The 12,923-nt window shown below is 43.8% G+C and overlaps 1 protein-coding gene across 1 annotated transcript in view; it reads right to left on the bottom strand.

Moving 5' to 3' along the window:
• The window catches only part of LOC144723519 (neurexin-1-like), a 365,717-nt gene that overhangs the window by 78,467 nt on the left and 274,327 nt on the right, over nucleotides 1–12,923 (bottom strand). Inside the window, exon 16 of the mRNA XM_078602336.1 lies at nucleotides 8,014–8,133. Coding sequence (XP_078458462.1) covers nucleotides 8,014–8,133 — 120 coding nt within the window. The remainder of the gene's footprint in view (nucleotides 1–8,013; nucleotides 8,134–12,923) is intronic.

Here is a 12,923-nt window from a genome sequence, read left to right as displayed (position 1 = left end):
CACCGAGCAGTTGAAACGGGTAGCAGTTCACGTGATACAGCAATCCATTGAGGGATCGTAAATTACAGGAGCAGGCAGAAACTAACTGTGTGCGATTCGTTTTTGAAGGGATATTATTATTTCAGCAAAAATGTAGAAATAATATGAAAGTGAATCTTCACTTAAGGCTTTCGTGACTGCAGGAATTCATATTATTTGGGTCTTTCGGTAAAATCAGGTAGATAAATTCAAAGAAAATAAAAAAAAACTACGACTTCAGGAAGATCGAAACGTCGTAGTTTTTTTGTTTGTTATTTTCTTGGAACCTATCTACGTGACTTTACCGAAAGACCCAAAGAATATGAAAGTGATATTTTTGCCAATATGGCTCCTCTATCACCACCACCACCACCACCACCTTTGGCAGTGCAAAATAAAATCCATGCTTAAAAAATGGAATAAAGTGAGAAGACCACAGCTTAATTTTACAAATTATGACGGAAAATAAAAAAAATAAACCTCCAGAATTAACGATGTAGGAAAAAAATGTGGTTAAAGAAGAAAAAAAAATAATCGTGTATGCATTTCCCTAAATTGCAGTGTAATTTCTGCAGGAAAAATTAAACCCGCCAGTCTAAATTTTGATGGCAGGTCAAGAACATTCGGAAAACCCATTAACGGTGATTTTTTTTACCTTTGCTATTAATCATTGATATGATAATGAATTGCATGTACATAGAGGGCTAACAATCTCCTTCTATATGGAGTCAGATACCATTGCCTAACATTAAATCATATTTCCATAAATGCCTACCTTCGTACCATTTAATGTTTTTTTTCTCTCTCTAGAAGATGCCTCTGGCCCTCACCTCCCCTTGCCAACATTGGGCTTGTACTAGCTGCTTAATTTGAGGACAAGTTTATTCATTAAGGTGCAGCCCTGCAATATCTTGCTCATGTCACTGCCGGGAGAAGAAGGGCCTCCATTCTAGGGAGCTCGAGGGAGTCATTTTAGAGGGCATCTTGGCCTAATCTTGTACGATGGGTAGACGTCTTAGAAGCGCTGGGAGTACCCACACTGAACCCCACCACGCGTGACTGGCAGATCGACTGATTGTGGTGTACCGATTTCTACTGCTGGGGGTGACGGAAGTGGGAGGTGTTTTTTAGAAACTTGCCCATTATTTTAATTTTCGTTACCGGGAGATTGAACCAGCAACCTCTGGATTTGTTAGCACACTTGAAGGTCTAGGGTGCTAACTATTGCACAACGGTAGCATCCAAAATATGTGTTCATATTCAACGCACTAATCATATTACCCTATTGCAGGTGTAACGATTCACTCCCCTGGCAGTTTGATGAATTGTCATGATCAATGTCCAACATTCATCCGAATAACAGATTCTTGCTGGTACCATTTCCCGGGAATGCAGTGATCGGTAGTAGCTGCAAGGGTCACGTGAACCCTTTGCGTGAACAATGTAAAAAAAATAATTCACAAGGTCTCCCCCAAGCCGTGTCAGTCACTGAGGTTGTTTGATCACAATTGACCACATTGGTCAGAACAGGTTGGTGTAGCGGCAGAACCTAAGACTGATTATCCTTGGCTGGGAAATCAATGTTCATCGTGCAAAGCGCTAACCACTAAAAATAAAATCTTCAAAAAAAATGCATTTTTTAGCTCTTGTTCAGAAGCGACCTGGTCACAAAGGATAGCTCAACAAACTGGCTTACCACGTACAACATTTATAGCAGGCAAATAATCGAAACGTATGTTTGTAAAGTGCGGAGGGAAAATCTGGAGGACCAGGAGAAAAATCCACACGACCACGGGGAGAACATGCAAACTCCAAAATATACAGCAGGCGTCAGGGTTGGGATCCAACCCACGATCCCCGCATACAAGGCAAGGGAGATAACATCTTGCCACCGTGACACTCCACCATTCCTTGTTCCGTACGTGCACGAATATAAAAAAACATTGATTCTTACACATGCAATTCGATGCATGTATCGTGAGCTTCAAAATAGACATGAATCAATACGTCGTTACACCATACAATTTACGTTGTTTGACGTTGAACCCATCTTCCTGCTACGCTTCTTTCTCTTTGTACCTTCTGCGAGCACCGTTGAACAAAGTGTTTCTGTCCTTCCACTGGAAGATTCATTTTCCGACAACAGTAGTGCATCATCGCTTCCCTCTGGGTGCGATTCCCCTGCACTCTATCGCTCCGGCAACTTCTACACAGCTCCCGCCACTCGATCACACTCTCTTCGCCGCCACCAACCCCCCTGACCCCTCCCCTTCCCCCCTCACCTTTTAGAAAAAAAATATATATTTTTATTTTTGTTTTGTTTCTTTCTACTAACACACTTGCGCACAAGTGAACAGTTTTGGTAAGTGAAGGAGAGGCAAGGACGCACAGGCCCGAGACTCGAAAGGGGTTAATGACCGGTAATGAGACATAAAGAGCGTCGTCCGTCAAAAGTGACAGCCTTTCGATTTTGGAGGTGATCCGGAGTGTGGGTGTGTGTATGCAGCTGTGGGCTAGGGATGCGCTCGCCGTTGTCCACCTGCTAATGACGATGAACACGGCGGGGCGGTGTTGTGACGACGGCATTCTCCAAAAACTGAGGACGTGTTTAAAACATGGCTTTGATTCACTCCCTCGCTGTTGATGGGCGGTTGTTATAATTGAAATCCTGGAACGCATTACGGCCTCTCTCCGCACAGCTGTTGTGGAGCATATGCTGAACTTTTGTTCGTAAATATGTTGCCGTGTGTTGAAGTGTTTGAATTTTCTTTTTTTTTACATTCGATGTGATGTATTTTTAGTTGGTCAAACGGTGATGGCTGCTTTTATGGATAATTACCCTTGTGGGTTCTTTTTGGAGTGCTAATTATGGCAGTTAGCAATTATACACAATCTGTCCTTGTAGAAAACCATAAACACCTGAATGTGTTCCAATTAAAACATTTAAAGGGCAATGGGCATGCATTAGAATGCAGAAAATGCACAATGAACTAATGTTAGTCTCCCACAATTCCAGCATAGCTGGTAATTACCAAGGTCCGTGTGGCAACATCTTTTGTCAGTATAATTAATATTTTGTTTCTGCCTTCTCACGATAACTATGGGTACCAAGGCCCTTGGATGCTCATCTTGCCGTTTCTGTCAGCGCTTTGAATAAAAAAAAAAGGCCACATTGGTTACATTTGACTTTGGTCTTTCTCAAAAGTAAAAAAAAAAGAAAATCCAATATCGCAGTCGGGGAGAACAACGCTGACTCGGCAGTGTTTTGTTACCTTGTGGGCAGATTTAGGAATTTGTCAGCAATAGGTGGCAAAGTTTGCAGTTAATTTATATTCATATGTATGTGAAAGTTTTTTTTCGTACGTAATATATTTGAGTAGGTTGTCAAAACAGGGGAACAGCTTTGCTGAAAAAAGTGATTGTTTCCATAAACAGGTTTAAATATCTCGTAAAATATGATGTCATTTTTGAAAGATGTTACAGCATTCATGACTTCTTTGTCGAATGTATTACTACGATGATTAGACAAGACGTAAATCAACCATAAAACAAATACATATTTACATACACAAACTATCGTAGATGCCAAGTGCAAGTTTTATGCAAGAAACTTTCATGCTCGTAAAGACCAATGATTCTATTGTGCAAGCATAAATAATGTGATAATAATTCACAGCCCTTTGTCAATCCGCTGCGAGATGAAGCCTTTCCATGCTGTGTGGGCTTATGGAGATCGTTTTACTATACTTCGCCACGCTGGTCAATGTGTGTCGGCGAAGTTGGGTGGGCCCGGGACCGATTTCAGATATCACTCGTCACCGACTTCAGCCCGTGGCCAAGAATCGATCTCAGATTGCTGGCTTCATATCGCAGTGCGATTTAATATGAAAACAACTGGGAAAAATTCCACACTGTAAATGCATCTTAACATTCAAAACAAAAGTGGCGCCTTGCTCAAATAAGCATGGGGGCAGTGCCCATCTCCTGATTAAACCCCGAGCCAGTGGTGAAAATTCCACGTTCCCATGGCAGGGGGTGAGTATTTCCACGACACAACTGCGAACGGATTTCCAGACAAAGTGACACTCGTTTTATTGGCCGCGTAGGACTATTGTGGCGAGTCAACACTCGACTCGTATTTGAGCCTCCCACTCTGGATTGCAGGCCGCGCTGTCTACCGCAGCATCAGCCCAGGCAGCGTTATGTCTTCACAGCATAATATATATTTTAAAAAACGATTAAGTATTAAAGTCATTTGTGAAAGTGTGTTGATTTAAATAAGTAATTGGTGGTGGCTTTTGTGCTGACGCTAAGTTGCTCAGTAAATAGAGTGAGGGCTGGGAAGAAAGATGTATTGAGGTAAGAAACGAGAGGATATGAACGGTTCCCTGAAGACGTACAGCCGGGAAACTGTTGTAGTAGCAACATAAGAAATAAAACGGTGGCGTTCTTGATTAATTGTGCAAGAATACAGTACAAGGGATCAGTTAGCACCTCGAGGTGACTTACGTAACACGGACATTTTTACGGAGGGCTGGATGGATATGCCTAGGAGCGAAGTTTTCATGTTAAAGAACAAATGTAAAAAAAAATCTGTATAAATTGCACTAAAATATGACTGCAAATGCCAGTGTGCAGCAAATGAAAAATGTTCAATGACTGTAGCAGAGAAACAGTTGCCATGGCAATTCCCACGAGGCTTCATTATCGCTCTTTCACAGGACCGAAAAAAACAAGAATTTTCAGTACCTTGGGATCATATAATTACAAAAAATTTAATAGAAAGCAAAAGGTTTAATTTTATTCAGAAATGAGAATTGACGTCGAAAAATATGAATATCCAGAATACGTTGTTCCAGTAAAAAAGAAAAAACATTTTGAATCTAAATGTGTTATGTATTTCACCTTCAAAAAGTTACCAATTTACTGTCGAATTTTTTAATTTTTTCACATATTTACCCGTAATTATTACCTACATTTTCGACCCAAATAAAACATTTCTTGGTGTGGTGGCATACACACCCAGTAGTATAGTGACTTCGAAGTGGGGTTGATGGATCGTGCAGAGATGGAGCTTGTGGATGATCACCTGACTCTGTATTATAATGAGGAAAACAGTCTACCCACCTAGGTTTGTAAAAATGCATCGCTTCGTTTGAGAGCGGCCTACAATTCCCTCCTGCGAGCAGGAAAATAGTGCCAACCATCCCAAAAAGCAAGACCCTCCTAAATCTCAGAAGGAGAGTTTTGGGCCAAAGCCGACGATGACTAACGACGCCGACGATGACTATGACGACGACGACGATGATGACAACGACGACTACGATGATGATCATACGTTTGACGTTGAAATCATATGCGGTGCAATTCCACCGTCGAGTGCTGTGGGCATGCCGCGACGCGATGGCAATGACGTCTGTTTATTCAAAGAGGCGCGATTTGCGAGTGATGTGTGTTCGTGCCCACCGACTCGATGCTTTTGTATTCTCATTTATCCCTCTGCCGCTCGTCCGCCAGCTGTCAAGAGCTTCATAAATATGCTATAATGGTCGTCGATGGAAAGCACGAATGCAACACCACTCGAGAGGGCCCGGTTACACATGTAGAGCATTACACGCAGCGTCTGTGAGCCTTGGTGCAGATGTTTAAAAAAAATAATTAATCGTGGCTAACTGTTAAGGGTGGGGGGGGCTGAGTGGGGATATGGGTGGGGGCGCAGGGGGGGGGGGGTGCTCTGAAAGGCAGCTCAGAGCTATTAAATAAAATTAACGCTGACCAAGTGGTGATCCGCTACAAGTTGGTGATGCATTTTATTTTAATTAACTTGGCTAAGCGTGCCATCGCCATGGAAACTAATCACTGGGCAATGTGCGAGCTGTCAACCTGGGAAAGCCACGACATCAGTTCCGTTTAGCGTACAATTCATATTTAACAGGTCGGGTGAAAAGAAAAGTGACCACATTATGCAATTAAATATATAAGAGCAAAGTAATTGAAAAGCACACGGTATAAAAATTATTCCTTCCCTTATTACATACAGGCGTTTAAAGCCCATTGAGCAATGTGTGATTAGTCCCTGTGTGTCCGACGCTGAACGTTAGCCGTGTAACAATTACATCTGCCATGAATTCGATGAATGTTCACGATTCAGCGTCACGATTTAATGCAATTTTTTTTTATAGATTCTAACCCAGCAGCAATTGCATAAGAGGCCTGACTGCCGATGGGCCTCAGAATGTCGGAGCCAGTCCAGAGTTTGCTTGCAGAAACAATTGCTGTTGGATGACATTGGTCTGTAAAGCCCAACAGGCCGATGGACTTCCAAACTGTTTTGTTTATTATTATTATTTATAGCTGGAGACGGAACTGAGTTTGGCTCATACTCTTTGGTTTTTCCGGTAAAGTCACGTAGGTAAAAAATTAAAAACGTCGTGATTTTTTATTTTTTTCTACGTGACTTGACCGAAAAAATCATTGCAGTCACGAAAACTGAAAATCTAGAATGAGTTTGGCTCATATCAAAATTTTCGTCAAATTATTACTGTCCCGTTTGTATGGTTCCTCGTTTGTTCGTGTTTTTTCTCTCGCGCGCACAGCTTTATGCCATTAGCTTAAATGTTACAGAAAACCATTTGCATAAAGCGTAAATGATCCTCACGCACACATGTGCAGCTAGATGCATGTATCATGAGCAAAACAATTCAAGGGACGTTTGATTCAGTTTACCGGTTAATTTCAGAGTAATTGCTGCTAAGAAGTGGTCTTGTCATGCTGGTACACATATGTTATTATGATATATTGACACGTGGGAAATGCAGCCTTTATACTTTTAACACTAATAAAAAAACAACAACACATTCATCAATACCTTAGCAGAAGAAAAATGTATAAACTAGCTGACGTTTTGGGCAATGGCCCGATTTCAGAGCACATCGACATTTAAAATTGAAGGTCTTACTGCAAGACGCGATATCATAGTGGTTTGCGCACTGCGCCGCAATTATTGCATCTTGGGTTCAATTACTGGTCATGCAAAGCCATTCGGCTCTTGATAAACCAGTCTGGTCAGCCCCCGCCCCTCCCCCCCCAGATCAACCTAGACTAAAATGAGTACTCGGTACGGTATGTCAGCATCAGCAATGGGGAGACAATGATGGACAGGCGTGCTGGGTACATTGCCTCCTTGTGCAGTCTGGTGTTTGCTAATAGGTTATTGTCCTCACGGTAAATGGGCTTTTTGTCCTTGTGTGCGTTAGTGTGTGTACACTTGTGCGAGTTTGTGTGTCGTGGTTAGCACACGACGCTACGAACCCTGCGATCCGAGGTCGATTTCCCGCTGTTTGTCAACATCTGGGCCCGGGCTTCCTGAGGTCCACTCAGCCTTAAATAAGTGCCTGGTGCAGTTGATAAACATGAGCACTAAAGGAGACAAAGGCGGCCGGTCGTCATCCCAGCCACACCACTCACTTCCAATATCGGCCTTCATAGGTGCTGGCTAACAGCACTTGCCCCAACAGTCTGTAGGCTACATGGGGGATCTTTGTACGTGTGTATGTGTGTGTGTGTAAATGAGTATATACAAGTGTGTATGTGTCTATAAGCATGAGCATATGAACAGAGATTGAGTGTGCACATCATGGAGGTGATAACCTAGTTTCGATTCACGTACGTACGTGTGTGTGTGCAGTTGATGTAATGAAGCAGTATAGCGGTTCGCGCGCTGCGCTTATTCACCCAACAACCCGCTAAAGACCACCAACAGAAGTGACGATTATCCGAACCGGTCCTGGGCCTCCCCTAGGTAGACTCAGCCTCAAATGAGTACCTGGTGTGGTGTTAAACGTAGCCACGAGGGAGACAAAGGCGGCCGGGCGTGGTGCTGGATACGCACTCCCCCACGGCCTTCATAGGTTCTCGCTAACAGCACTTGCCCCAACAGTCTGCTCAGGCTATACGGGGGGGAATCTTTGCCTTTGTGATGCGTAAATCACTCACGGTCATTGCAGAAGGCGCCCGTGTAGGAGGTCATGGTGCAGTCACAGGTGAACTCCTCCCACTGCTGGACGCACAGGCCCTGGTTGGAGCATGAGTCATCCTGGCAGACGGTGCTGGGCCCTGCAGAAGGTGGGCACGGTGCGACGAACGGCAAACATTCTCATGTTATCACCGATTCGACACCAAACTCTTTATATCACGATAGCAATATTTTTTTCTCTCTCTCTCCATTAAAACTTTTTTTGAACAAGTCGTACCACAGCATCGGTGCATTCGCAGCAATCTCCAACATGAGTGTGTCGTGTGGGAGGAAAATGCTTTTTTTTTTATCTATACGCGTAATTTATCCTGAATAAACTGGCAAAGGGAGGAAAAGGGTGGTTGTACCGCGTAGAATGTTGATGAGGAGGTTCAAATGCCGGGCCGTTTGCCTTCACGCTACAGCGGTTTGAGTGCAGTGTCGATCGTACGTATTGCTGCTGTTGTTGTTGTTGTCATAGTCGTGTCCCATCCCTGTTTTCTCAGAAGCCACGGTGAGACATCTTGTACCCCAGATTGCAATGCAATCCTCACAGGCGCGAGAGCTGCGATGGGCTGTGCCCTTGCGTCGACCATGTCCCCTGCCACCTGTGCACGTGTGGATTGTCTCGGATTCTTTTCAGCCAGAAGGATGGATTCATTGCTCCAAACAAAAGGGCCGTGAAGATACTCTTTTTTTAAGCGTACAGGAAGGGGCATGAACGCTCTTGCGGTGTAAATCCTTCAGTGGCAATTTTTCGAGAGAATGGAATTTTTAAGTCTCGAGCTGAGCTTGAAAAAGTTTAGGTATTTTGTCAGCAAATGTTTGTTTTCCAGGGTACACAGACACGAGCTGTGTGTGGGGGGGGGGTCCCACTTGGGCATTACGTTGTAGTTTTGCCGATTCTATATTTTATTAACTTTTCCTACCCGACTGAGAGACAAGCAAGTTATCAAAAATGTGTCTCACAATATGTCAAAAGAAGTCAAAGTTTCCCAAAGCTGAAATGAGGCACAGGCAGGAGGTGCACACGTGACCTGGTAGGCCTGAGCCGACGGTGTATATTCCTTGTTATTAAGTCGAAGAAAAATTGGATGTTGGCCAGGTGGCTCTGGTGTCAGAGTGTTGAGCTGGCAATTGCTGATATCCTGGGTTCAAATTCGAACGGTCATATACGATTCAACCAAGGTTTGTAGTGAGTTTCATGCTCTCAACCAGCAAACCAATGATGGTCTAAAAAAATACACAACTTCATTACATTTAGCCTGATTCCAAGAACACAGGATGAGATGTTACTATCCTTTGTGCAAGCACTTCCAAGAGTTCATGAAAAGTGAGCCTGGTGAAATTTGGGGAGCGCATCGTACATTTAGCCTGCACTTAATTTGGCTAAGATTCCAGCTCTTAGAATGAAAAACGTCAGTTTGACTATCATGCAACGAACAACACTCTGTGACCTTGTGGGTGGGAAAGTGCTTCCCCCTACTGTGTGGCATCAGGGGATCGCTTGAATACACCTGAGCGTTAGCTTTGTGACATTTGCTTCCCAGGCAGGCTGTTCTCGATCACAGAAAGTTTGCGCTGCTCTGCGCAGAATCCGAATGGATTCTTCGTCTTGTAACACGGTGGCCAGTGGCACGATAGTGATCTAATTGCAAAAAAGATCCTCCCCCTAAAGATCCCCCCCCCCCCCAAGTCTCCGTTGCAGAGGAACTTTCCCACCAAGTGGCATCCGCTGGGTGTGGCGAGTTTAACACGGAGGCTTTTGCCACCAATAACATTCATAATAAAGTTTTGCTTTGGGTTAGATCGCGTAAATAAAAATGTGTCGATATTTAAGCCGAAACAGGGGGACTTCTGCATAATTTTGACAAATCGCCTGACGAAACTGGTTGTAATGTACCAGCCGAAACGTCGTACTCGCATTGTAAATGGTTGTTGGTTTATTGTCCACCACACCGGTGTGCTGAAGCAGTAACTAAATTGACACGTTTTGTTTACGTGACAAACCTTACTGATTGGCTGTGTGGGATGGTGGCGGATGTAACGGGGTGACCCTGGCTGCTTATATTGCACCTCTGGCCGGTGAGGCGGGTGTCCTGCTGCTCCTCCGTGACTCCTAGGAAAGTGTGGCCTGTGAAGATGCCCAAGGAGCACCCGCGTGGACGTACTGCCCTGTTGTTTTTGTCCGCCCAATGTTGGATGAGGACCTTATTATGCAGTGCTTGTCCCGAGGATTATTTGACCATACTTCAGCACCCACTGGTCCGTGTGGATTGGTCAAGGCAGTAAGCAGGGATGCGGGAGCGTCACTGTGGCAAGATGTTAACTATGTCGCCCGGTATACAGGAGGTCGTGGGTTCGATCCAGACCCTGACACCTGCTGTATATTTGGAGTTTGCATGTTATCCCCATCGTCGCGTGGATTTTTCTCCTGGTCTCCTCTGGATTTCCCCTCCACATTTTAGAATCAACATGCATTTAGATTGTTTGGCTGCTATACATTTGCACGTGAAAAGCCACTTCGAGCTATCATTTGTGGCCAGGTCACTTCTGAAAAAGAGCCGTATAGCTCAGTGGGCCTTACCTGGTGAAATTTAAAATAGTTTTGTTTAATTCGGGGCGCCGCGCGCTATGTTGGCAATAGTAGCCTCTGAACAATGCGCCCAGAATGGGGCCGATCTCGTCAAGATTCCGGAAGCTAAGTAGAATTGAGTCTCGGTATTGCTTGGATGGGTGACCATCATGCATAAAACAGGTGTTGTAGGCTGCTGTGGTGAAAAGTGTAACATCTGATTTTAATTGCTGTCATGCAGGAATTGTGCGGCAGTTAGAACTCCCACCAAAAACATGTTTCTCCCAGACTGAAGTTCATTACCAATATATATTTTCTATACATGTCCAATAATGAAAACAATGTCATTTCTGATTACAGTGGAATGGCATACGGAATGGAACATTTGTTTATTTATTTAAAGCTTTCGTGACTGCAGGGATTCATATTCTTGGTTCTTTCGGTAAAGTCACGTAGAAGGGAAAAAAAATAATATTTGTTTTTATTATTTTATCATTTCCCTTATACGTGACTTTACCGAAAGAACCAAGAATATTTGTTAATTGTTTTAGGAAATTAGGGAGTCGGAATGTGCACGAAGAGTTCCCGAGCAAATGTAAAATAGAATAATAAGAATCCTACAATCCCGGCTGTGGGAGGGGGGGGGGCAAAGCAGAGAGTGTAAGCAATGGTGTGTGCGCTGTGCGAGTGCAGTCCTTGTTTTGGGGTGCTCACCGTGGCGAGATGTTAACTACTTCGCCTGGTATACAGGAGGTCATGGGTTAAATTCCTACATTGACGCATGTACATTTGGAGTTTGCATGTTCTCCCCGTGGTCCTGGGGATTTTTCTCCGGGTCCCCCGGTTTTTTCTCTCCACATTGAGAAACGTGCGTTTAAGAGTATCTGTCTGCTGTTAATTTCCACGCGATAAGCCACTTCGTTGAGCTATCAATTGTGATAACCAAGTCGCTTCTTAAAAAAAATAGCTATATAGCTCAGTGGGCCTTACCTGCTAAAATAAAAAGATGTTTTTAGTTTAGTTTGTCATCACAAGAACGGTTGCTTACTCCACAACGTGTGAACCCATACACCTGTGTGGGTGGCCAACAGATACACAGATTTATTTTTGCCCTGATGGTGAACTCCGTTTCTGTGAAGACACCTCCCCAAGCTGCATCTCCATTAGCGAGATGGCAACACTACCTGACCCTGGGTTTTCAAGCATTGCCGCCACCCATCGAGCTACACGCGCCACTAAGCACAACCGCATGAGCTTTAAAAAGGCAGAGGTCGCGACCTCTCCTGACGTACAGGGCTGCAGGGGAGGGAGGGTGGGTGCCATTACCCGTGACCCTGGCAGTTATGGGATGGAGGTCAGTCATGCGGCCAACCATTGATTTTGACCTGGAAAAACTTGTAATTTATTTTTTTCTGGACATCGCTGCATTTCCCCCACTCAATGGATGCTGCCAAAAATCGACTGCCTTTGTCCTGTCTCTGAGCTGAGGTTTTTTTTTTAGTCGTCAAATTTTTTTTCCCGGTTCTTCATCCGTTTCTAACAACAAAGCCAAAGTGTCATGCGAGATATGGCTGACATTCTCGTTGGTGACACGGGGGTTAAAGGTTAGTGAGAACATGCCATTATTTTTTGGTACAAAAAATGATTAAGAAACGTATCGTAAAAAAAATGTGTGGGTGATGAGGAGACTCAGGCGTCAGAGTACTGAGCCGAGACGACTTGAGATTTTTTTAAATTCTGAATTTGGGCAGGCACCCGTGAACAAACCGGGTCCTCAATTGCAACGCATTTATGGTCTGAGCACAATCAACATAGATTGCATAAAACGCCCTTTTCATAATCAGTTTGTTTTTTCGCTTCATTTGGCTCATGCCAGCTTTGAGAGTAAAAATAAAACACATTTGGTGTGCTTGATATACAATTAACACTCTTTGCAGATCATTCATATGTATACCTCCACTGTGGATAAATTGGTCCCATTGATAGTTACTTCGGAAGTAGTCCTATCACGTAATTTTTGCAGGGCTCTGGTCCGACAATGCGTTGATACATTTCTATCTGCAGAGTTGCAAATTGACGCTTTCTCTAATAAACACGACTGCAATAGCACAACCGGGTATATAAACTGAAGAAAATACAAGTATTTGATAAAAAAAAAATAGAGGTAGCAAAAACCATCAGTATTGGCTGCAGTCGGTGCAATTCTCCAAAACTAAGAATCAGAATCGGATTATTGATTTAAACTGGAGGAATCCGATGAGGTAAAAAGCTCTTTTTCAAAGATGTCCAGTCGGTGCGGGTATGAACGTTACAACA

Source organism: Lampetra planeri, chromosome 18 (genome assembly GCF_965212315.1).
Source record: "Lampetra planeri chromosome 18, kcLamPlan1.2.h2, whole genome shotgun sequence".
NCBI lineage: Eukaryota > Metazoa > Chordata > Hyperoartia > Petromyzontiformes > Petromyzontidae > Lampetra > Lampetra planeri.
Note: the sequence above shows the minus strand (reverse complement) of the source record. Positions and strands in the feature narration are given on the sequence as shown.